We start from the raw sequence: 25,876 nt of genomic DNA, 5'->3' as shown, positions 1-25,876 counted from the left end.
GTTATGTATGAAGCTCCTAAACCAAAACTGGCTGATATTGTAGTCTTAGATGCACTATACCTGAAAAAAGACGTGATGATCATGGCCAGAAGGCATTTGATTATAGGTTTGCTTGATCAGGACTGAAATTTCTCAGCAATACCTAAATGTAACCAATAAAATTATTTTTGTTTCTTTTTAGCCTCAAATTGTAAGGAAAGGGTACATTTAAATATAATATACCCTTATGTAAGTGGCCTTGTGATATTTAGTTACGTTCTCAGTTCAACCCACATTGGGGTTGATCTATAGGTTCGTAAAACAATTACCTTTCAGGTGCTATGGTTAAGGTAACTGATTATAAGAGAGGTTAATAGATTCCATTGTTGGAATGAGTATAGAATCTAGAATTTTAGTTCTTGACTTTTGTCAGAGGAAAAGTTATGCCTTGAAATGTAGGCAGAGTAGAGCACTCTCTCAAAATATATGACCGTGTGTGTGTGTGTTAGAAATTATTGGTGGAATCGTTATTGCATCAAAAAAACTTGTTTGTGGTATTTGTTTAAGGTTCCTTAGTTCAAATCCCTCCAATGTCAATCTTGCTTTTCATCCTTCCAGGGTTGATAAAGTACCAGTCAAGTATTGAGGTCAATCTAATTGACTAATCTTTCTTGCTAAATTTCTGGCCTTGTGCTCATGTTAGAAATTATTAAAAGTGGTGGTTGGTAGAGTGAAAAACAAGATGTTTTGCAGATTTTGATTACACACCTATTCAAAGATCAAATTCCTGCTGAGGCTAATTTTTACCTTTCATCTATCTAAAATCAATAAAATATGGTAATATTCGAATCAGTCATCATAATGAGAATGAAATTATAATTACAGATGAAACAAATCTACTTGGCTTAACTTTGCTTTTCGTTTTTAATGGACTGATGATATAGTACTTGTCAAGTATTGAGATCAGTTTATTTATTTGACTGTACACTTTGTCTCAGATCCATAGCCTTGTGTTTATTATTTGGCTTGTGCTGCATTTCTGGCAACAGTATTTGCTTTTCCAGGCATTAGTGCGCAGTTAGTGTGAAAACAGTTTCCTCTGGAATATGAACAACTTTGTGAGTGTGGGGTGTCAAACTTGTCAGCCAAGAACAAATGTTATTAACATTGTTGTATCAATTAAGACATTGTCTTCAAATTCAACTGAACCACATTCCTGGCAAAACATGTTAATTACTTTCTAAGTGTTCCTTTAAGTACAATTAATTCTCATTGTCAGTTGATCAGATGATGTGTTTTGTATGAAGTAACCTCTTCATATTCTGTTATTTCCAATTAAGGCAACTAAAATAAAAAGCATAGTATTTGATTAAGTGCAAAATACAATATTAAGGATCCATATTTTATTGATTTGTTTTTTACATTTTAATCATTGCTTTATTCCAGATATTGTCAAACTTATTTTTTACATGACAAATATTTTACTTTTGTTATTGAAATATTTTTCTTTTTAATGGAGTACTTGATACAATTGAACTTCATGAACCTGATGAGATTTTAAGGCTTTTTTTTTTTCTTTTTCAATAATTTAAGGAGGCAGGTTAAAGTGCATAGTTTTCAGTTCATTGTAGACTGAGGGATAGGAATAACTGTGGGAAGTTAGTGTGCTCAATGTTCTTGCAGGTTAATGATTGCAAACATGTGAAGGTTAGGAGTCAAAAGAGGTGATGTAGTCTGTGGAAGAATAATGGAATTAAACATTCAGTTTAAGTGGTAATCAATATATACGAGGAAAGAAAATTGAAATAGTTGCTGGAAAAGGATAAAATTTAGAGTATTGTGGTAAATGGTGGTGTGTTTATCAGATAGACAGTACATTTTTTATTGAATATATTAATGTAAAGGGTGCTCTGATATTGATGTTTGAGCTGTATTTTAATGTATATAAAAGTATATTTCTTATTGTGAACACTTAACTCGCATGCTTGATCCCATTTCAAGATAGGAAAATTAATTTATTTTTCCACATTATTACATAGTACTGGGTATTCTAAGACTGATTTTCATTGAACTTATTGAATTTCTTTTACTTTTGGTTTTTCACCAATTGATTTTTCTTCCATATCATTATTATCATCATCAGATGGAGATAGTTGGGTTTTTGACTGTGGAGAAGGTTCCCAAACTCAGTTAATGAAAAGTTGTGTGAAACCTGGAAAAATTTCAAAAATATTTATTTCTCATCTCCATGGGGATCATGTAAGTCAGTTTTTTAATTGTTGTTTTTCTATAAACCATCATATTTTCATTTTGATTTGCTTATTATGAATATCTGTCCTGTAACTTCTGATTGGTTATTGAGTCATGAGAAAAGTCCTCAAGTGATGTAATGAGAGTAGATCAGCCTTGCATGGCCCATTTTCATTCTAATTATGGCAAGAAATCAGAGGTAGAAAGAATTTGATTTTTTTTCTCTTAAAAAATTGAAATGAAAGTTGTGTTGTTGTTTAGCTCAAAGTCAGCCTTGATTAATACTCAGCTACTCAAACTGTGAGCATCAGTATAGAATTACATTATCCAATCAGTTGTTTGAAAGAAACTTGGCTGATATTTTTAGTAGACTGAGTAATCACTCAGATGCTCTTCTTGTTGGCTTGTCTAGAGTTGTGTAGTTGGCACATTTGACCACAGGGAGGCCTGAACTCAACATTTATCTAGCAAACTCACTTCAGTTTATGGTTAAGGTGTTGGTCTCTCAATCATGGGGTCATAGGTTCAATTCTGAGACTGGGAAACATGGTGCATCCTTGAGCAGGGCTTTTCATTTTACATTGCTCCAATCTGTAATGAATACCAGCCAGTTGCTGGTGTAATTTTCTTTCCCGCCACCTGTCACTGGATGTTCTGCTGTGTCAAGGTTGAGAGTACCAAGAGAGTATGTCTGTCTGCTTGCAAGTACATGAGCACCTAAAACAATAAATGAAAACCTGATACCATGCTACCAAGTCATATGTGCATCTGAGTGACAGCTGTGGCTAATTGTTTTTTTCACTGAAGTGAGTCATTCCGCTTTGTGTTTCTCATTTACTACTAAATTTACTACTAATTGTTTAGTGTCAAATGTTTTGGCGTATTGATGCAAAAAAAGGCTTCATGGAGAGAGAGAGGGTAAAGACTGTTTCATAGAAAACAATTTATAATCCACACCAGATATTTTGTTTTATAGACACAACATTATATTTTACATTACTTCTGGGAGCTAAGAAAGAATGCCATTCTTGGTCATGTTCATTGAGGATTATAATTCTTATTTCTGAAAGTTAGGTGAATTTAGGCACACAGAATAAAGTAACCTGCCCAGAAACAGCAAAATACTTGCAGTAGATTTGAACTAACATCATATAAATTGGTAGTTAATTTGATCTTTTATATTTATATAATCATAAAGTAAGAGTTGAACCTATTTCTCAATTAAGGAGATTGAAGTAGACTTACTTGTTTTATTTTTGGGAACAACTCAATGCCTGCAGCATAGTTTGAAGTCTAAACAGTCATTGTATTTATTTTTGTTAGAAATTTAGTTACCCGAGGGCACTATGAGGGTCAGACTAATATACTGGGCCACATTCATAAGCTGAAGTAATACCTCATTTAAGAGGTTTGCAGTAAGAAGGGTATACAGCTTATAGTTAAATCATTATATTGGTTTCAAATTATGACACAAGGCCAGCAATTTCAGGGAAGGTTGTAAGTCAATTACATTGACCCCAGTGTTCAACTAGTACTTATTTTATCAACCCCAAAAAGGATAAAAGGCAAAATTGATCTTGACAGAACTGGAACTCAGAACATAAAGATGGACAAAATGTCACTAAGCATTTTGACCAGTGAGCTATTGATTCTGGTTGAAAGGCAAAGTTGAGTTTGGCAAGGTCGGAACTCAGAACATAAGGTATTATGTTTAACAATATTAATATTTCTTCTAATAATAACAATCATAATTTTGGGCATTCTACTACAACAGCACTCTAAAATTGACAAGTATTTTGAAACACACATATATAATGTTTAAACAACTTATTACCTACTTATTAACTATTGCTGGCAGGACTAACAAAATTTTTTAATATTTTTGAGAGTATGTTTGCACATTTTGTACTATTTTGGAAGTTTTATAACTATGATGCACTAACTTCACATGTTATGCATGTCTAACTTTAGACCTAACATTAGAAAATTATAGAAACTGCATTGCATATAAAATTTCTAAACATACATCACCATTGTATCACCATGCATCACCATGTTGATGCTTTGAAACCATTATCCTTTGCTGATGCACCCACCTACTTCATCTGTTAGAAACAGCAATTGAATCTCTTCAGATCTTACTTACAGTCGTAAAAACAGGAGACTCATTGGACAGTGTAGTTTTTGATCTCCAAAAGAATCAGATTCTTAACACTTTGGTTACTACATTTCTGTTGAAATACACTGCTTTTATTTCATTTAATGTGGAAAATAACAAAGTATTTAGTAAATTAACTTTGTCATTATTAAGCTGATTTTTGGGACATAAGTCAACATAAAATTTTAATTTAGATCAATTTAAAACAGGAAAGTTGTATCATAGAACCAGAGGTAGTCTTAGTCCTTTTGATATCAAAATGGTTGATCAGTTCTCAGTGGGAACTAAATAACAATGATGTGTGTGTGTGTACATGCATGCTTGTGCAACTGCTTACTCTTAATTTCAAATCTAGATCAGGGTTTGGTAGATAAGTTGCAAGTGACTTTTTGTGGCTTCTTTTGAATAAAATTTGCAGCTTATTTATGAGATATGTGGTAACTGATTTCTAAAAATAAACAACATTGATAATCATATTTTAAGGATGGTGGTTTAGTAGAAGCAGAGTTTGGTAGGAGGCAGTTTGGCAGAATCCATAGTGCTCTTGTCAAAATACTTTGAAATATTTAGTTATTTACCTTTACATTCTGAATTCAAATCCTTCTGAATTTAACTTTGGTTTTCATTCTTCTGCTGTTGATAAAATAATCTTCCAGCTGTGTACAGGGTCTGTATAATTGACTATACCTTTCCCTAAAATGTTTGTGGCCTTATGTCTTATGTTAGAAACCAGAATTGTATTGTAATGAGTATATAACATTTTATTAATTTTCAGCTGTTTGGACTTCCAGGCCTGCTATGTACCATTAGTATGAATAATGCCCGTAAAGCACCTGTTGAAATCTATGGACCTGAGGGCTTGTGTAAATACATTCGAACTTGCCTAAATCTGTCTCGATCTTTGTTAGAGTTCAACTTTACTGTATGTGAGCTTAAAGTACTTGAAAACCAGTTAGCTGAAGATTTGAAGGTAAAAATCTTTAGTTAATTTATTATAGTATGAAATGTGTGTTAATGTCAATGAATGCATGTGCAACTAGTTGTGTACTGAGTTTGTCTACTTATCTAAATAGATATACTACCTCCCCACCACACACACATCTGGTTGAGCTTGTTTGGTTTTGCTCAACTTGATCATACCATCCATCATGACCTCACAGAGCATTTAGGAAGTTAGCAGGGTAACATCACATGTCCATACAGAACCAATTGAAGGTTTTTACAAAATGGTCAACTCATGTACACTGAACCACAAAGGAAATGCGAGTCATGCGTGACTGTGAAATATGTTTTAATTCATTATGTCAGAGGTAAAATTTGATAAATCTGATAGAGTCAATTTCTTGGATGCACTTTGACCACAGTCTATGGGTTGTTGTCATTTGTTCTGGTAGTGGGCAGATCCAGCACATCGAAATTGGAGAGTATGGCATGTTTAATACCGTGTATGCCCTCCCTGGGTTTTCAAAACAGTCATACATGAGGCAATTCACAAAAGCCATTGGCACCTGTGTCCAAACCCTGAGGAAATCTGCCTCCAGTTCTACATGAGTTGTTGGCCTTGCCATCACTGGATTTCATCCCACAGTTGTTCAATTGGATTCAAATCCAGGCTGAGAGCCAGCCATGACATGGTTCAGATGTTGTGCTGATGCAAGAAGTCCATGGTACAGGAGGGAGCATTGTCCTGCTGGAACATGTTAAGGTGACACACAAAGAAGGGCATGATGTGAGGTCTTAGGATCTGGTCAATGTAGTGCTGCATTGTGATGCCATTCCATCTGCCTGCACCAACATTTTGGAACACATGGGGCCCAGTTCTCTGATTCAGGTCTATAGCACCCAAAACCATGATGCTTTGGCCACCCCATGTGTCTCTCTCCATGACACATGTGAATTTCATTAATTGTGTGACACCTTCATTGCAAGCAATGACAACATTACATACCTACACAGAAAAACATACAAGTTGAATAATAAAGTGACAAATGATTCTAAGTCGGACATAGAATCTGGTTTTATTTACTACCATATACAGATGCAATACTTCTGTTTTATCAGAAAAGAAAATTAAATGCTGTGATATTTTGAGAATGAGAGTTGTGAGCAGTGTATTTTCTGTGCTGTATTGTTTCTTTTTCACTTATAATAGTTCTTTCCTGTCAGGACTGGGTTGTGGACCATTCTTCACTGTCAGAAAAATCTCATCCAAATGAGAACCCGAAGAGTCTCATCTATCCCAATAGCAACCAAATATGGAGTCTGTAAGTTTAAACATTTATTATATTTTGTTATTGTTTAACTCTAGATCAACTTTGATTGAGTAGATTATGGCTGTGATCACCTCACCACTATGTGGTATCAGGTTCATCGCATTGTATGGATCTCTGGGCAAGTGCTTTCTACCTTAACCTCAGCTTTTGAGGGAAGTCTTGTTGGTGGAAACTGTGTGGAATCTTGTTCGAATAACTTTTTAACACAGTCACTGGGCACTTCAGTGCCTTATTGGAATCCATTCTGTTGCATGCATTCAAGCTAGGTCTTCAGTTTGAGAATAACTTCATTCATTCCTCTTACCACACTTGGAGGCTCTGCAAATTAGCCCTTCCTTCTCTTAGTACTTAAACAAAAAATAAAGATTTTCCTGTCATGACCATCTCTTTCTTTCATACTTCTGTGTTCTTTCCCTTTTTAGACGATAGGGTATGATAAGTGGGAGATTTGATTGCTATATCTAGAAAGTCAGGATTACATGTATTGTATCATGCAAGCACTACAATAACGTGATGCAGAATGGTTAGTTGTCTATTCAACTTCCGTTACTCTCAGCCACTGAGCTGACCACCTTTTATCCACAACAACATATTTAACAATGTGAAGTACATTTAGTTTCGTATCATTACAACGTCACCCTTTTCTTTAAGCACTTATCTGTCGTTTTCAACAGTTGGCATTAAAGACTAGATCTCATCCAACCTACATAGTCTACATTGTCCAAAAGTTTTGTTTAATCGATCTTGGAATTGAGCTTTTTAGAATTATCTCCCTTGCTCGTTTTGTTAAATTGATCTTCTTGGAATTATCTCCCTTGCTCGTTTTTAAAAAACTTTTTAAACATTCTTTGTAGGAGTTTTGTCTGCTAATTGTCTGGCTTAAAATTTTTCAGCTCACTATATTACATATGCGAAATCCTACCATATTTCTATTTAATATGCAGAACACTACCCTGAGTTATTTTCCTTTAGTCACATTATTTATTGTAAGTTCCCTGCTACTTAGCAACTTGTATGACAGCCATATGCCGTGAGTAAGACAATTCTTAAAGCATTCAAACCTGAATAAACTCTTAAGATTGTATTATATCTATTCTTTTTTTTTTTTTTTTCAGCTTTGAAAATGAAACCGCTTTTGTTAAAGCAGTTTCTCTGAAACATAGAATTCCATCTTTTGCTTTTGTTATAGAAGAGAAGCCATTGCCTGGCAAGTAAGTATTATGACATTGTCAAGCAGCTCATTTCTTAGCTAAGATATTCATAGGCATAGTTAATGAGATAATTTAAATGCTATGTTATTTACACTGTCTAGTAAGGTTGAACAGAGGTAGTGAAATCTACATGAGATCAAACTGGAGCATCTACTATTTCACTTATAAAAGGTATAGTTTTGCTGGTTAGACAGTCCACTTATGGAAATCCATTTCAGGATGGAACTCGTTTGCTGTGGCTGATGATACACAAATGTGTATTGAGGCTTTGATATCTGGAAAGATCTTCAGATGGTAAGCAGGTAGATTTGTCTTTCATAGTTTGTTTCTTTATTATATATAACAGTATCAGTGGTCAGGAATATTGACAGTATACTGTGAGGTAGAGTATACCTGGCCATGTGAGAAACCTTGGATTATCATCAAGAGAGTGCCCATTCCCTTTCAGATGCAGGAAAGAGATCTCTAGCATCCACACTTCCTCCACAGGAGATCTTAGTTTTGTCAGGTAAAAAAACTACTGTTAATATTGATACAATGGAAGGTGGGATTATAGAGGTATTAGAGTAGAAGTGAGTAAATGTATGGTGTGTACAAGAGGTAAGATGGAGGGGAACCTCAATCAGACTCCTCACAGACAAAAATATCAATACAAAGTCTTTTGGGTAGGTAATAATACTGGTTCGGGTGGTGTAGGCATACTTGTAATTGAAAAATAGTTAATGTACTTGCTGTAACCAGACTATGTGACAGGATAATTGAGTCCAGACTAGTTGTAGGCAAAGCAATAGCAACTGTTAGTTCACACACAACAATTGGCATTGACTAATGAAAAAAAGAGCTGCCTCTACAAGGCTTTCTTGCTAACTATCTCAATAACAAATGAAAATGATAATATTGTTATGATTGGTGACGTTTGTGAACATGCTGAGCAACACTATAACACCATGATAGCTACTGTGAAGTACATGATAGTCATGGATATAGTTCTATGAATGAGGAGGGACTGAAACCTTTGGAGTTCTGTGATGCAAATGAACTAGCATTTGCAACACAAACTTAAGGTAACTAACCAGTCACTTGATCAACTTTTGTCAAACTTGCAAGCCAGATAGGTTTCATTCTCATTTGGAAATGGGATAGATGAAAGGTTATAAAAACAAAGTCTTTTACTGGTGATGAATGTATTACCCAATATAGGTTATTGATTGGTGACTTTAGAATAAGGGTTTGGCAAACTGAAAGACAGAAGACATTTTGGAGTAGGATGGTCTGGAAGCTGAAGCATCCTTTTGCTAAGTTCAGAACAATTCTAGATGATGCATATGAAGAAAAGAAAGAGGAGATAAAGATCTATAATTTGGAGGACAACTGACACTTTCTACAAGATAATCTACTGAAAATATAAACCAGATCTGTAGCTGAAGCAAGGCAGCTACACTAAATGTAACATGGTGGTAGAATACTACCATGTATAGATCCATAATAGCTAAAAGATAAGCCTCTCGTGTAGAAAACTACTCTAAATTGAAATTTAATTTCCTTAGGTCTAAATCTCTTGATATAAAATATATTTATTAAACTAGGATCTTAAGTTTCAGTTCCCTCTCCTCCTCTTTCAATAAAATATTAATAGAAATATTTAAATTTGTGTTTCCAACATTTCTTCATCACTCATAAGGAAATATAAATTAACTAAAATGGTCTGATTGGATATCTAACATTAAAATTAAAATTGAAATTATTTTAATCAGCATATCTTGTTAATGATACCTACTTGGTTTTTACATTATTTCTCCAGATTAAATGCTCAATTCTTATCTGACAAAGGAATTCCTCCTGGGCCATTATACAAAGAACTAAAATCTGGAATGAAAATTACATCTCCTTCTGGGGAAGTGGTCAGTTTTCTTTATTTCATCACATGAACTATATGATTTATAGTTATTTTACTCATAACAATGTTTAAGGACCATTCTTTAAACCATTTTGATTAGTAGTAACAGTGATCCATGAATCTATAACATTTTTATTCTTGAGATACAGAACAGTTATTTTGTGTTTGTTCAGATTTTAATGCTAGTTGAGAACTTCATCTGATGGTATTGATAGGATTATGGATTACTAGATCAAGTAAATCTAATTGCCAATGTTTCTTTTTGCCACTAATGCTGTGCTATATTTCCTGTAAATCTAAATTCTCAATAGCTCAAATCACCTAGTTATATATAGGTACCATTAACAGGTGTGATTGCTCCAAATGCTAGGCTTCACTATCACTGATGGTCTCACCCAGTGAATGCACATTTCTTAACATCTAAGATTACATCTCAAAGACTGACCCTTATTTTCTGAGCCAGAAAATACTTCAGCTCCCAGCAACTTCTAACCTTGTACTGAGTTCATGTAAGACACCGCCCCCTCCCCCCAATGCTCCATGTTCTATGCTGCTACAACACTCATTCTAGACAACAACCCGAGAAAGGCTGATTGGCATAAGTCACTCCCCTTATGGAAACACTTCATTTTCTAGCCTACAGACGTGCCATCTCGTTTCTCTTCCTTTTCTACTTCTACTATAATGGCCTCTACTCCTTAGAGTGGCTGTTCTCATGGCACCTTCATTCAGGCACACCTGACTCATTTGTCTTTCCTCTTCTCATCATCATGTTGTGTCCGACCACCAAAACCCCACACTAACTATTACACTCATTTCCTCTTCATCAGAATATCAATTCTCTGAGATCCCTCCTTTGCAGTTAAGCAGAACCTTAACTACATCGATTTCACTAGTCTTGGAAGGTTTGTGAAGGTTAAGGTCGCTATCTCTTCCTTCAGACCTAGTTGATAAAATATAAAAAAATTTAAGCTTTGTATAATTGATTTCAAATATTGGCACATGGCCAGCAAGTTCGGGCAAGGGTTAAGTTGATTACATCGACCCTCGTGTTTAACTGGTACTTATTTTATTGACCCTGAAATGATGAAAGGCAAAACCAGCCTTGGCAGAATTTGAACTCAAAGCATAAAGACAGACAAAATGCAACTACGCATTTTGCCTTGTGTGCTAGCTTGCCGCCTTCAAGCTTTGTATAACTGATGAGTATTTCATTAGCTTGAAGTGGCTGTTTTAAAACTCTCTATTAACAAAATAATATCCCTTTCATCATTTACAAGACACTGCAACACTGAGAAAAACATCTAAGACTCTACCGTCAGTCCCTCTAGTCCTATATTTTCATTATGAATTGTACAATGATACAAACTATTAATTGTAGCTGCACCAGATCAGTTATTAACTATTTGATAACATCATCACTTAATGACTTGTTGATACCTTAATATTGAGATGGTTTTATCTTTTAAGATGTTAATAAACCTGTGAAAAATATAAAAGGCATATTTTGTATTTAATCAAGTATGAAAATGTCTGATGAAGTCTTTCCTTAATGCTTCTCAGACAGTGATTGCAATAATATAGGAATATCTAAAGTAGAATATTTGATGTACACTGGCTGGACTACATTGTCATGACTTAAAATCTCATTGCATAAAATACGTAATTCTGCTTGCTGAAAGAAAAAAACAAAAAACAACAGTTTCTATTTCTGTTTCACAGTTGAGTAGTTATTAGTATGATAAATACTTTCTGATGCTAAGAGGTTACTATCTTACTGAAAAACTTTTTATAGACATGGAGAAAAGTAGATATAAAACAGTAACAAAAATATAAAGATAATTTCTTTAAGCACTTCTGCATTATTATTCAATTGACATTATCTCAATATTAAAGAAATATGGTTATTCTTATGTCTTGCTGCAGATTTGTCCAGAGGATGTACTTGGACCACCTATTAAAGGTCGGAAAGTAGTGATTGCTGGAGATTCATGTGATTCTAAAGAACTACTGAAAATTGGTCAAAATTGTCACCTTCTGGTTCATGAAGCTACTCTTAGTGATAACATGTTTGAGCAAGCCTTACAAAATGGCCATTCCACACCAAGTTAGTAATCAAACTTTTGAATTTCATGCGACTAAATTGAAAACTGCAGATTATATTTGTTTTTGGTTACAGTTTTCTTTATCATCATCATCTTTATAACATCCAGTTTTCCATACTTTGATATGTTTACAACATCTCATTTCTACATTTGTGTCAGTCTGTTGATACTTCTCTTGTATATGTTAACAAAAACTTCTTTTGTTTACTTTTACTGACTTCTTTTGTTTATTTTTACCAGAGGTACATTCAACACCTGCCAACATCCCTCTTACATTCACTTCCCATGCTTCATCTGTTTGTATTATATCTTTATACCAAAGTATTTGTCTCTCCTGCCGAGAGTACCCTTAACTTACCTCTTTACATCTTCTCCCATGTTTCACAACCATATATTTAAATCATCAAGCTCACAACCTTTTGTTTGCACTCTGCATGATGAAAGAAATCTCTTTTTTTAATAATATTTATAGTTGTTCTAATTTTAGAAGCTCCTATCTCTAAAACAATGACTATTTTAAAAATATGAATTTAGTCAGCTATTGTTAATGAAGAGAAATTAATGTTTTTGTGAAGCCACAGTCATTTTGTTTAGCATTTGCTAAATGGGGCTGAGGGAAAATATATAGAATCCCTTCAGTTGATGAATAAACGCTAATTTTACTTTTTGAATTTTTAAGGTAGACATCCTTGTTAATTTTAGCTCAGCACTAGAAGCTAGCAATTTTGCTTCAATAACTGTTTAGTAGCTAATGGCTATGTACTTCACCTCCCTATGGTACTGACTTAAAGATGAGACAGTCTCTATGTAGTTGTCCTACTGACTAGAAATGGTAGCCAAATTTTCCCTACTATCTTAAAGCAGGAAAGAAACAGTGAATGAAAGACAGGATGGTCGTGGTCAAACTGCCTTTGATTATAGGTTGACTGAATCATGTCTGAACAACATATTCATAGCTATATGGATTGAGCTGGTCAAGGTTGTCTTTGCTGGGGCATGGCACAATATCAATGACAGTATAAGTCTAATCTTAAAAAGTTATGGCCTTGTGCAAGCATAAGAAATAATCATGACCTGTATATGTGTGTGTTTGTGTGTATATTTATGTGCATATGTGTGTGTGTATATATATATACAGTGGGGGGAAATAAATATTCGTCAAAATTCTTTATTTATCTAATTTCTAATGAACATAAATGGGATATACCAATACTATATTTGTATACACATACATAAACTAAGAATATGCAAAAGAAACTAATAAATTATAGTAACTAATGAATTTATATACAATTATAAATATTTAGGGGTGAAAAAAGTATTTGTACAGAATAAATTTATGAGTTTCTATGCCACAAAATACTGTTAAAATAATTTTTTTTCTACTAGAACTTTCTCGTTTGTTCCAATAATCTCATCAGTGGTCATTTTTAAGTGTCAAAACGCTAGCTTCTTCATTCAGCACTGAGACAACATAAAGTAGTGTCATAATAATGGCGAAAAGTAAAGAACTCACAAATTCAGTGAAAAACTTAATTATTGAACAGTGGAAAGCAGGTAAAAGTTACAGGAAAATATCTGAGACCCTTTCTATTCCATTTTCTACCATATCATTAAATATCAAACCAACAGAGGAACCAGCCTTGACAGCTCTTGTCAAGCTGTCCAACCCATGTCAGCAGAGAAAACTGATGTTAAATAATGATGATGATGACACACACGCACACGCAAATTCTTATTATTATTCTTACGTCTGTTCGTAATGTAACAATTAAAACAATGAAATCATTTATTTTTCAAATTTTAACAGGCCAAGTTGGTCAGTTGGCTTTAGAACTTGGTGCATCGCATTTAGTTCTAACACATTTTAGTCAAAGATATCAAGTGTTGTCACCTGAAGAATCAGTAAGTGTTCTATTAAAATATTCTTGCTTCTGCTGATTTTTCTAATAGGCTGGATGTTTCAGAAAACATTTTTTAGTATTGATCTTTATATTTTTCATTCTGGTAGCTAACATTTGCTAAATCCACAATCCAAGACAGACATGTTAAATCATTAAAATTTTTGATTAACAAAAATTAGGTAAATGGTTTTGTTAATTTAAAGGAATAGTTGGGTTTACTTCTTTTTCTCATTGGAGTGATGGTGTATGTATGTGTGTGTTTTTATGATAATTTCTAAATGATTTTTTTCCCTTTCTTCTTCGTATAGACACTGAGCAAGAATTCTGGCAAAGACAAAATAAGCGTGAAGATAATTTTGGAAGATATTCTTAAAAGTGTTGGTGATAATTTAATCAAAGTTGAACTTGCTGAAGATTTCAAAGTGGTTGATGTTAAACGTCAGGATTTGGGGCAGAATGTTTAGAATTTTGGTTCAACTTCTTGTACTCAGTTTAAATCCTGCCAGGGTGATTCTATGGACTACACTGAAATCTAGAAAAACACAGCATCGTGTAAATGTATGAAATAATTATGACAAGTAATACCTTGAGAAATTCTGTGTGTGTTTTGAAGATTTTTTGAAATTTACAAAAGAACCATGAAATACATAAATTGTTTTGAAATCATATTTGTTTTTAACTGTCAAGTTGTGTGATAAAAAAAAGAGATAAGATCCAAGTAAATGAAGACCATGATATAGATTCAATTCATTGTTGAAGTTATTTTAATTTACTCATCACAAAGTTTTTACTTCCAGCAATCCATGAGACATGATGCATATGAAAGAAAATCTTGTATTAAACCCTCTTTGAGCACTAACTCCACATAAATAAAACCTGACCAGCTGCTATAAATGCTAGGTATCACTTCATGTAATAAGAACCAGATGGTGCCTAAAATATGTCTTGGTGCTACTGGATATTTTTCTCTACAAGCCAATTTTTAGATTTTAGCTAGGAAAACTTGAGCAGAGTTATGTACATCCCTCAATGGAGTAACACGTCATTAATAAGATCTAAACTATGAGCATGTAGTGCCAAGCCAACTCGGAAGTGTCTATGTGATCTGCCAGAAATAGCAGTCAAATCTTCCTCATTTCCCATCCTACCATTTTAGAAAAGGACCCATTGGATAATGTGATTCTGGTTTCACAAGTTTGAAAAATATGGAATGGTTGCAACTGGAATGCTTTTGGTCATAAGCCTATTCAGTCAAAGCTGACTTGGGGCTAGACAGCAGCAACTCCTTCCTGCGAAGCTATGACACTATTATTTTATAATGCCACAGCAGAATTGAAATCAGTGCTGGTACCACACTAAAAGCACTAGTGCCACATAAAAAGCGCCCAGTACACTCTGTGGAGTGGTTGGCATTAGGAAGTGGGTGTTATAATAGTCCAATATTTTTAAGGAATACAACAGTGGCGACGAGGAATTAACAAACTCACAAAAGTTTTTGTTGTGTGAATTTTTTGAAAACAAATCGTTAACTCATGGAAAATTTGTTGGCCAGTTTGCTCGAGTTGCAAAAACAGCAACAACAAATAATATTACAGCAACAAATGCTGCAATTACTGCATTTGTCAGGAAAGTTAGAAAAAGTGTTCTCACCAGATTATGTCATGAACTCCATAACAAGAGTTCAAATGATGAAGGAGTTACCTTTGAAGCATACTACAGAAAATATGAGCAAATCTTCAAGAAAGAATGTAAAGATTGGGATGGTGAGATGAAAATGTGCTTAATCTTAAGAAAACTGGTGGTAACAACATGAATGATACAGTAATTATGTACTATCAAGAAAACCTTCGGACATTAACTTTAATGATACAATAGATATATTGTGTAAAATTTTCAGTGAGAAAAGCTCATTGTTCAACATGCATTGGAAGTGTCTAAACATAGAGAAAAACAACGATGACTACATCATACATGCTGGTAGAGCTAACAGGGAATGTGAGAAGTTTAAACTAGATGAATTAACATCAGATATGTTCCAATGCCTGATTTTTACACAGGGACTTAATGCCAAAAAAGATGCAGAAGTTAGAACTAGAATTCTCACAAAGCTGGAACAAAGCCAGCAAGTGTCAGAAGAATGTGAAAGGATAGTCAAATTAAGACACAGCACAAAGGAAATTGAACGTAAAGATTGTTTCCAGGTAAAGTAAGTGCAAAATAGTCAGAATAGAGATAAAGTGTTTTCTAAAAATCATGACAAAAATCAGGAAATAAACCCATGTTTTGTATGTGGAGGTATTCACCTCAGGAAAAATTGTCCATTTAAAAAATGTGGAGTGCTTTCATTGTGGAAATACAGGACATATAAAGATGCACTGTAGGACGATGACAAAATGTCAGAACATGAATGTGAAAATCAGGGACACTGGTAGTGATATCGCCCTTATAAATGAAAAACTTGGAAATATGTTAGTAAGCTGAAATTAATTAAATCGAGAAAGGTAGCACATGGTGTTATGGGAAAAAGATTATATTTTTTTTTGGTGAATTTGTATGTAACATTTTGAGGTCAAACAAAAAAGGCAAAGGTATATGTGTTAAAAAGTCCACTTAATTTATTTGGCAGAGAGTGGATGGAACTATTCAAGTTGTGGAAACACCCATAAGTGTTTTGAGTGGAAATATAATTGGTTCAGTTGAAGGTTCAAATGTGGTTGAGGGACTGAAACAAAAAAATTGCAGTAAAACAGAGTGGAACATCTTGTTTGTAAGCCGAAACAAAAATTGCCCACAATAAAAAGTAAACATTGTTCAGAAATAGATGTTCCATAGTTGAGACTACACATCGATATCACTGGACCTTTAAATAGTTCTTACTACTTAGTGGTAGTTGATAGTTTCTCGAAATAGCCAGAAACACTGGGGTCGATACAATTGACTAGTCCCCTTCCCCAAAATTTCAAGGACTTGTGCCTTCAGTAGAAAGGATTATTATGGTTTACTCAGTTATTTCTGCACATGAAGCTGGCCCTAATACATGTGACAGACATTAAACTATAAGTGGTATTATAGCTGTTGGGAAGATTATACAGGTGCATGAGATGTACTAAAATAGAGGTTTTTTTTATTCATATCTCTGTACAATCTGCATTCAAAAATTTCTGAGGTTGACTTTTGTTTTATATCACTTTGAAGTAGATAAAAGTCAAAACGTACCAATAATATACTAGAGCTAAACATGATATTTATACCACAATACTGTATTTAGTCAACAAATCAATATTAATTAAATTGCAGAACAAAAATATCTTTCATGGTATATTTTAGCTTTTTTTTTATTATTACTCATTGTTTGTGTACATTTTGCATTTTATAGTTCTGTATTAAGAAAAATAACAATGTAAAAATAAAATATACAAAAAATACCCTTTTTAAAATACTGTAAATAAATTGAAAACTGAGTGGTGCAAAACAAAATTAAAAGAATATATATATACAATTCTCTCCAATACCAAACTCCACACCATTCGATGCTCACCACATTGGTATTTGTCTGTCTACAGGAGTTTCTTTCTCTTTAGATGGTAAACGATACAGTGTCTCAGGTGGAACTATAGTTTTGCTAGCAAATTCTGTAGAAGTTGCTGGAGTGGGGGTTGTGGTTGCTGATGCATTTTGGCTGGAAAATGTGGTTTGATGAGGAATGAATATGTGTTCATGCTTTTCAAGCATTGAGGTTTCAATGCTACAGTTAAATACTTCTGAAAAACTTTCCAAAAAGGATTTTGTCACATCTTTGATGGAGATCTCTTGATTTATTTCTTGTGATATAGATGTAACAGATTTCCCTTTTAGTTCACAAGGAATAATGAATTTAAACCAAGACAGCTCTGGATTACAATTCAAAGAGATTCCATGTGTTGTAACATAACGGCGAGTATGAATTCCTGAAATAAAAAATTTAAAAAAATTTAGTTTATAGCAGCATGGGTGTGTGTATGAGAGAGAGAGAGATAGGGGATGCAGACAACACACACGAAAAAGAATTAAACAGTGAGTTACTAGCTTGTAAATATGATATATATACATGCATGCATATGCATACATATAAGTTGTAGTAATGAAATCAAACCAAATAGTGATATTTTGAAATCATTTAATATGTACATTTCAGGTTTGCAAAATATATAAGAAATCCATTAAGCAAGTTAAAACATTTCAAAATATAAACCATTTGATGGAAATATTTCAATATATATGGTCAGAGTAATAAGTGTAGAGAGGGAGAAAGAAAGGAGATAGAAACAGAGAGAGAGAGAAGAAAAGGAAATGTACAAGTGAATAGTATTGAAAAGAAATGGGATGGTTGTATCTGTGTGTTTACATACAAAATCTGTAGAAAAGGACAAAGAATTGAGAAGGACATAAGTTTGGGGGAGAGGATGGGGAGGAAATGAACCAGTGTCAAGGTGTAGTTAAGAGTTTTAGTAGTGAGTGGGATTGGTAGTATACAGTCTTGAACATATTAGCAGTGATCAGATTGGAATCAGGGACCCAATGTAGATCAAGTCCTTACTCATCTGTGGCTGTTATGCTCTGGGTCTCAAACCAGAAATTGAGGGGGATATCACTGCTGCTCAGGATCAGTCCCTTTCCAGAGTAATGTCTTGAAATATGAAAGCAGCTCATCATGCTGCATATACAGAGAACATCCAGAGACAATCAACCACATAATTTCTGGACGAAGCAGAGGGGCACCAACAATACTTGCAAAGGCATGACAAGGCAGCTCAGTACATACACTGATCAATATACCACACATACAACCTCTCTCACAAAAACAACAGGTGGGAACACAAGTTACCACAACTTTATCAGAATGCCAAGGTTACAATCCTTTGAAATTTCAGTGTTCAGACTAATTGGAAAGTACAGGCAAGTGGACATGATCTCATTGTTAATCATACTGAAAAAACTTGTCTTCTGATTGATGTTGCAGCAAATATAAAGACCTAGAAACTGAAATCAGAAGAATATGGCATCTCAAAACAACGTTGACTATTATTATTGGGGCACCTGAAATGATATCAAGAGGAGCGAACTAAAATGTAGACCAAATCCTTGACAGCCCCAAAATAAGTGAATTACAAAAGATCATACTTATGGGTACAGCATATATTCTACATAAATTCCTGTCCATATAAATGCAACCTTACTTAGTGTGTTTTTCCCCCTAGACATAGGTGTTTGGCACCTCACCTGTTAGCATCTTCAGATGCAAAACCTTATTGTCTCTTGATGTCTCTGATTGAGACTTGGGTGTAACTTGTGTAAATTAAAGCAAAACCAAAGCATAACATGATCATAATGATGATGATGATAACATCTCCAATAGCAGTATCAATAATAATTATAATAATAGTAATAATATCAATAGTTATAATAATACTAATGAAAAAAAAAAAACATTGGAGGAGTGATGCATACCCTGCACAGAGATAAAATTTTTCACAAATTATGTGTTGCTTACCCTTGCTTTTTAATCTTTTATTTCATTTTTTTATTATATTTTTAAGTATTTATATTCTGGTGAAATTAAGAAATCAACTCATAAATAAATGAAGCTCTTGAATCCATCACTTTACGCACACACACACACAGTCGCATATCTATATATGCATGTATGTATCCACGTGTCTATTGCTTCTAAGTTTGAGGTAGTGGAATATGATAATTTCAGGATTTTCCTATTAGAGAGGGTGTGGTATCTGCGATGGAGTGAGGGGGATTTCTTATCTTAATATACTATAAATAGCTTTAGGAATGAAAGTTTTAATGTTGTTAGCTGAGGGTGGGGTGTACCAACATATCTGGTGTTTCCTGGGTTTGCTGTTTGTGATTGTACAGATAGTACCAGTGCTTAGGGGTTCATCATCTGTTATTCAATCAAAGATTATAGTAGTTGTTATGTGTGTGGGCAGTAAGATTATTTCTAGAAATGTAAGATTTAGTAGTTGTATTTTAGGTATTATCACTAGTAGTTAGATTATTAATGGACTTGGCCTGTTTAAGTTTGGTGTTATTATGGTATGATGCTGTTTGATTTTAAGCACTTCTTTTAAGGGCTTAGTTGTAATATTTGTCATGGTTTTCAAAGTTTGATTGGTAGAGAGGGTAGAGATTCTAATAGATATGTTTTTAATGATGCTATTCCAAATTGAAAGTAGATGGTTAAAGGATTTATGGATATATATTAAGTTTGCATTGGGCTTATAGTAGGGGCAGAATGTTTGTGAATGTCGGGTTAGGTCAAGGAAGTTAACTGTAGTAGTTCCATTTAAAAAAAAAGACGGGTTAAAATTTTGGAAAAGTTTTTGTAGCTTCTATAATCTTTTGAGGGACAAGTGGGAGTAATTAACTACAGTAAGGAGAGTGTTGTCTCAATACAGACCTTCCCCAATGTTTAGGAAGAACAAAGCGATATATTTCTGGAGAAGGTATAGTCAATTAGAAGGGCCCAACACTTGAATGATATTTATCAACCCTGCAAAGCAAGAAAGGTAAAAATCAAGCCTAGCAGGAACTGAAATTAAAGCGGTAAAGGACATAACTAAATACCAAAGATATTAAGTTTGGCATTAGACATATTTTATATCCACCATCCTTAAAATAATATCATTTTGATAGAGGAACAATCACACAAATTTGAGAGAGAGTATAGTTATATAGCCAATTATGACAAGTGCATAGATTCTTGTATATTCTAAAAATAGAGCCCATCTGTAAATAAAGCTGTAACTTCTCTAATATTGTTCATTTGATCTGAAGTGTGTCCTATGAAACTATAGCTAAGTCAATGCTTTTTATGTTTCTTCTCTTGTTAAGATCATGTGCAGTTAAAGATCCATCCTGTTACATAAATGTTTGTATGATAAATATGCTGACTAAGAATGCTTCATGTGTGCATGTACACCAACACACACATGGATGTATATATACTTAATAACTAAATTTGTTAGTATGTACTGATCTCTAACTGCAGAGGGAACCTGTGGCAGAGTTAGATCCAGGAAGACATGGGACGAGTTGGTGAAGCATGATCTTCGAATTTTGGGCCTCACAGAGGCAATGACTAGTGACCAAGACCGTTGGCGATATGCTGTGCTTGAGAAGACCTGTCAAGCCAAGTGAAATCATAGTTGTGACTGATGCTGGTGGACTATTTGCCCAGGCTATTCTTATTCTAGCAGCTACACTCTCAGAGCACCCCCCACCACCTGTACTGACTTGATCACCTAGGTAACAGAAGCTATCAACTACTAGTTTTTCCCACTGGCATGTGACGGAAGCTGTTTTCTGCACATTTTCAGTGTTTATTGCCCCTGAGCATTTACCACACACAAAAACTATCTTCCCAGTTAGCCTTCCTTTGATACTGCTGCATCTCTTATGTGTCCATAGCTTATACTGGGTACATCTTATGGAGTTTCTACCTATGCCTTTTCTACAGATCAAGCATGGCCATCTATCTGAAGGAACTTGTGATTTATCTGCCTTCCTACTTATTAAGACTTTGGTTTTTGCTAGGTTGATTCTAAGGCCCTTCAATTCTAGACCTTGCTTCTACACCTGAAACTTCTCTAGTTTTGATAGTGACTCAGCTATTAGAGCAAGGTCATCAGCATAGAGGATCTCCCAGGAGCATCCTGTCTTGAATTCCTCTGTTATTGCCTGGAGGACTATGATGAATAAGAGGAGGCTGAGGACTGATCCTTGGTGGACCCCTACCCGGAATTCTTCACTATACTCATTGCCAACCCTCACCTTACTGACAGCAAAAGTAATAGGATCAGATCTGAGAAAATGATGGGCCTCAATAAAATTTGAATGAAGATTGAGAAATGACATCATACACAAAACTAGCCAACACTGGGAAAATGGATGTTAAAACTTAATTCAGAAAGGGTTAAAAAAAAAATCTTACCAATTGCTCCTATTTTTCGATCTTCTACCCAAACACCTGTATCCACAGTTGTCTTGGCAGCTATGCCCCAGTTAGCACAAGTCTTGATCAAAGTTGCTTCTAAACTGCTTACATACCATTTAACACTTGGACGGAATTGCAAAAGGTTAAGTATTGGATAAGCAACCAGTTGACCTGGACCATGGAATGTAATCATGCCACCTCGATTAGTGCGATAGAAATCGGCACCAAGTGATTTCAATCTCTGGGCTTCCTCTTCAGTATAGGTTTTAGTCCTAAATCCTGTTGTGTAAACTGGGTCATGTTCGACTAAGAGGATAACATTACGAGAAATAGCACCAGGTTTGCCAGCAAGGAAATCCAAATGCTCTCGGGCATACCTTTTCTGAAGATCAGCAGCTGCTAAGAAACCCATGCGACCCAGATTTATCACAGTAACAAGGTTTCGTGACAGTGACATCTTGACCTGATAAAACAACAAAGCAGCTACATTAATTAACTAAATATGATATTTGTAGAATATTATACAATTCAAAATATAGGAATTAACAAAAAAATGCAATTATTTGAGGTACAAAGATTGAATTTATAGGACTCGCAGTTTGACTGTAGTTCATTATATAGCACTCTGAGACAAGACATAACATGTAAGTTTTCTTTTTTTCAAGTTAGATAATACAATGTATAGGTTGATTTGCTAATCAGAGCTTGTGATGACATTAATGGGAGTATAATTTATTCATGTGCTGTATAAAATTCTCAATTTCATGCTTGTATGTTAAACCACATGACAACTCTACCATTTTTAAAAACACATTGAGCTTTTCAAATTTTATTTATTTTTTGTTTTTGCTGAAATTGCAGCCTGTATTTGGATGCTAAATTCAGTCCAAGAGTAAACACACTGACACACACATACATGAATATTTACTAAATAAATGATAAAAAGTCATCCAAATATTTATAGCAGAAGCTATAACAAATGAAAGAAAAGTTATCTTTCCAGTATTTATTTTGATTAAGTATATTGATAACACTTGATAACAAAATAATCACAACTACCAGAGATTAAAACAGCATTTTGTTTAAGCATGAAATAAGAATGATTTTTGAGATGATAGTCACGTGCAATGAGAATGGCAATGAAAAACAACCATTCTAGATTACTTACAATATTGGGACATATTGCTTACCTAGGAACTGGACCACTGATAATATGGTTGAGTTCAAACTTTACTGATACAACTACTACTACTGCTGCTACTACCACTAATACGGCCGTTACTACTACTACCACTACTAATATGACTGCTGCTGCTACTACTACTACTCTGTTGGTTGTCCCAATATTATATGTTTGTTTCATAGTAAATGGTTTCTCATTCACAGTAACATGAAAAGAATTGGATATTGAAATAATAAAAAAAAAATACCAGAGGCCAAAAAAAGCTGATTTACAGAGGATATGATAGAGATTATGTGGTATTCATGGCTTTTTCAAATTTATTAGTAATAGGAGCAAGGTGAAATGAAATTTATAACATAGAGGAATGAGACCGTGAAACATTCATACCTTCTCAAATACTTTAAAGAACATAACTGAAATGTCGCCCAGTTGGAAAAAGTAAAAACTGAGTTATAGAAGTCTTTCCCAGAAAGTCAACTCTCTGGATTCCCCACCTTGCTGTTGCTCACTCACAAACAATGAAGCTACATCAACTGGGTTGATCTCACTACTCTCTGAGGGCTTGCAAGTATCAAACCTACTATATCTATTCATAAAACATGCTCATTGAGAGTTTATTTTTATGACATTGATCGTCCGCACCCCCCATCTTAATATATATCCTAAATTTACTGAATACTCTCCTTATGAGTGTTTCAGCCCAAAGTGTTGAAGCAGAGAAAAGAAAGACTTAAGCTGTCAAACAGTGAAAGTATGATAAAATCCTAGGATTCTTCGTTTCATTCATACTATTTCCAATGTAGCCTTATAATGCCCAGCAGAAAGATTCACCATTACTACATCAGTCCAACTATGTTCCTATCTTTACATGGCCCCATATAAAAGGATTCCCCAAAGCTACTCTCATATCAGTTTGGCTATTTTCCTTCTAATCTAATGTGTTGTTAGGTTGTAGAACATACTTATGAAAGAGACAATTCAAGAGGAATTCAACTTGTCTTATCCTACTTCAACAAAGTAGCCAAGTGTCTTTTAAGAAATCATATAATTTTTAATATGAAGAATCACATAGTTCAAGTTCTAAACTTCAAGGACAATAAAAAGTTACAAACTTTAAACAATGCTTTGCTTGTCCCATTGGTCAGCTGAAGTAGTCCTGTCATTATAGAGTTATCAGAGAACTGTAAAAATTTTGATTTTTTTTGATTTGGCATTTGTAAAGGGGATAGAAGAATCAGGTAAATACAAAAAAAAAAAAAACCCTATCAGTCATCAATATTTAAACAGAACGCCACATTTATATTTGATATTTGGAATGAAGTGGCACTCATGTATTAGCCTCATTAGATAATTGAAAACTGGCTGTGATCTCTGCTTGCAATGAATTTACCTCTTTCTTTTTGGGGTTCTTTGCAACAGAAATACTGAAGCATTTAAATATCAGGTCGAGTGGTCTTGGGCAGATAGTGCTTGTTAAAATGATGGTAGCTGAATGATCCAAAGCATTGAAGAATTACAAGTCAGAGCTTCAGTATTTCCTATGGCTGTGAGGTAATGACTTAGACTTAGCAAAAGCAACAGTGTCTAATGACTGCCTTACACTATTTAGATGAAGTTTTCAGTGTTCTGAGTTCAAATCTTAGAGAAGCTCAACTTTCAATCCTAAAAACATGAATACATATCAGTAGTCCTTACCCTATATATTGTATAGCTGGTGAATAACATAGAGCAGCTATCAAATCATGGTTGGCTAAGTAGTTTCAGTCGTTTGGTGACATGAATGCCAAAGTTACTTTCTCTTTCACACCAGAAATAGAGAGCTTTTGCACTGAATTAAAAAATAAACCACACTGTAAACATCTTCAGGTATTTTTTCCAGCCAATTATAATTAATATACCATATGGTTATTGTCTGTTGTAGTTTCAGATAACAGCCAGAACCACATCGCTTCTTCAGAAAAGACAGTGTGGTCATGGCTGGAACGTCTTCATAGGTCTGTCCAATCAAGTTTAAACTGCTTATACTTACGCATGTGTATGTGTGAGTGGGCAGTTAGAAACAGGAGAGCAATATAGATAAGATTTGCTAACCTAATTTCACTGTAACATTAAACTTTATTGCTTTTAAGATAAAGATGTAAGAACAAAACAATGTTGTATTCTAAGAATCGTTTTAGGATTGCGATAGTCAATTAAAATCGACTCTAATACATGACTTGACCTTAGTATTAAAAACCTACTTTAAAGCCTGGTTTGGAGAAAAACTAGAGATATATAGTTTAATAAGCAATAAATAAATAATAAATGGAGTGGTTAGTTGGATATGGTATCACTTTTCAAAGGTGGGGACATGAGTTATATACACTGGTTCACTGTTGCGATGTTCTTTTTCTGTGTTGTTGTGTAATGTGTGATGGGTGTGATGTACTGAATGGAGGTCTCGTGTTTCGGCAGGCAAAGAGCTAGATGTAATGATAGATGCAATGGCATAATGGGGGTGATATCTATAGTCTCCTAGAGGTGATACAGTAGTCTGGTAGGGAATTTAGTACCGTTAATCTCTAATAATTACCTTACGCAATTAAAATACTAGATAACTAGTTTAAAAACTTTTTTTCCTCGAAATAAGTTGATGTTAATGATTTAATAATGAAAAGGTTTTTGAAACAATGTCACGAAAAAACAAAAACGAAACGGTAGAGACGGACTATATGTAATCTGAACCTTTCCTCCCCTTATTTATTAATTTTTTTTTACGGAATCCCACGTTTTAGGCTATGGAGATCCCGATTCTGAAAAAAAAAAATTTTGAAAAATTTCACCCCCCCCCACCAAGCAGGCTATTTACATGCTAGAAATAACAGCCAGATCTCACAAAACTAGTGTTAGGGTTAGGGTCAGGGTTTGGGTTAGGGTTTGAGTTAGGGTT

The 25,876-nt window shown here is 34.3% G+C and overlaps 2 protein-coding genes across 6 annotated transcripts in view; one reads left to right on the top strand and one right to left on the bottom strand.

The window, feature by feature from the left end:
- LOC106881711 (zinc phosphodiesterase ELAC protein 1) overlaps positions 1-14,523 on the top strand; it is a 15,630-nt gene extending 1,107 nt beyond the window's left edge. For both annotated transcript variants that reach the window (XM_052966531.1, XM_014932185.2), the window contains exons 2-9: positions 2,123-2,238; positions 5,163-5,357; positions 6,554-6,651; positions 7,776-7,871; positions 9,673-9,772; positions 11,695-11,875; positions 13,684-13,778; positions 14,086-14,523. In XM_052966531.1, coding sequence (XP_052822491.1) covers positions 2,123-2,238; positions 5,163-5,357; positions 6,554-6,651; positions 7,776-7,871; positions 9,673-9,772; positions 11,695-11,875; positions 13,684-13,778; positions 14,086-14,241 — 1,037 coding nt within the window. In that variant the 3' untranslated portion in view covers positions 14,242-14,523. The remainder of the gene's footprint in view (positions 1-2,122; positions 2,239-5,162; positions 5,358-6,553; positions 6,652-7,775; positions 7,872-9,672; positions 9,773-11,694; positions 11,876-13,683; positions 13,779-14,085) is intronic.
- Positions 14,524-17,086: 2,563 nt separating this feature from the next.
- Positions 17,087-25,876, bottom strand: part of LOC106881713 (putative lipoyltransferase 2, mitochondrial) — a 15,378-nt gene continuing 6,588 nt past the window's right edge. For 3 of the 4 annotated variants that reach the window (XM_014932190.2, XM_014932189.2, XM_014932191.2), the window contains exons 2-3: positions 21,762-22,227; positions 17,087-17,724 (exon numbers count right to left, since the gene is read on the bottom strand). In XM_014932190.2, the coding sequence (XP_014787676.1) occupies positions 17,312-17,724; positions 21,762-22,221 (873 nt within the window). In that variant the 5' untranslated portion in view covers positions 22,222-22,227 and the 3' untranslated portion in view covers positions 17,087-17,311. Of the gene's footprint in view, positions 17,725-21,761; positions 22,228-24,642; positions 24,688-25,876 lie in introns of those variants that run through there. The other variant, XM_052966532.1, reaches the window with a different exon arrangement.

The sequence above is a fragment of the Octopus bimaculoides genome, chromosome 3, assembly GCF_001194135.2.
Source record: "Octopus bimaculoides isolate UCB-OBI-ISO-001 chromosome 3, ASM119413v2, whole genome shotgun sequence".
Taxonomy (NCBI): Eukaryota; Metazoa; Mollusca; class Cephalopoda; order Octopoda; family Octopodidae; genus Octopus; species Octopus bimaculoides.
Note: the sequence above shows the minus strand (reverse complement) of the source record. Positions and strands in the feature narration are given on the sequence as shown.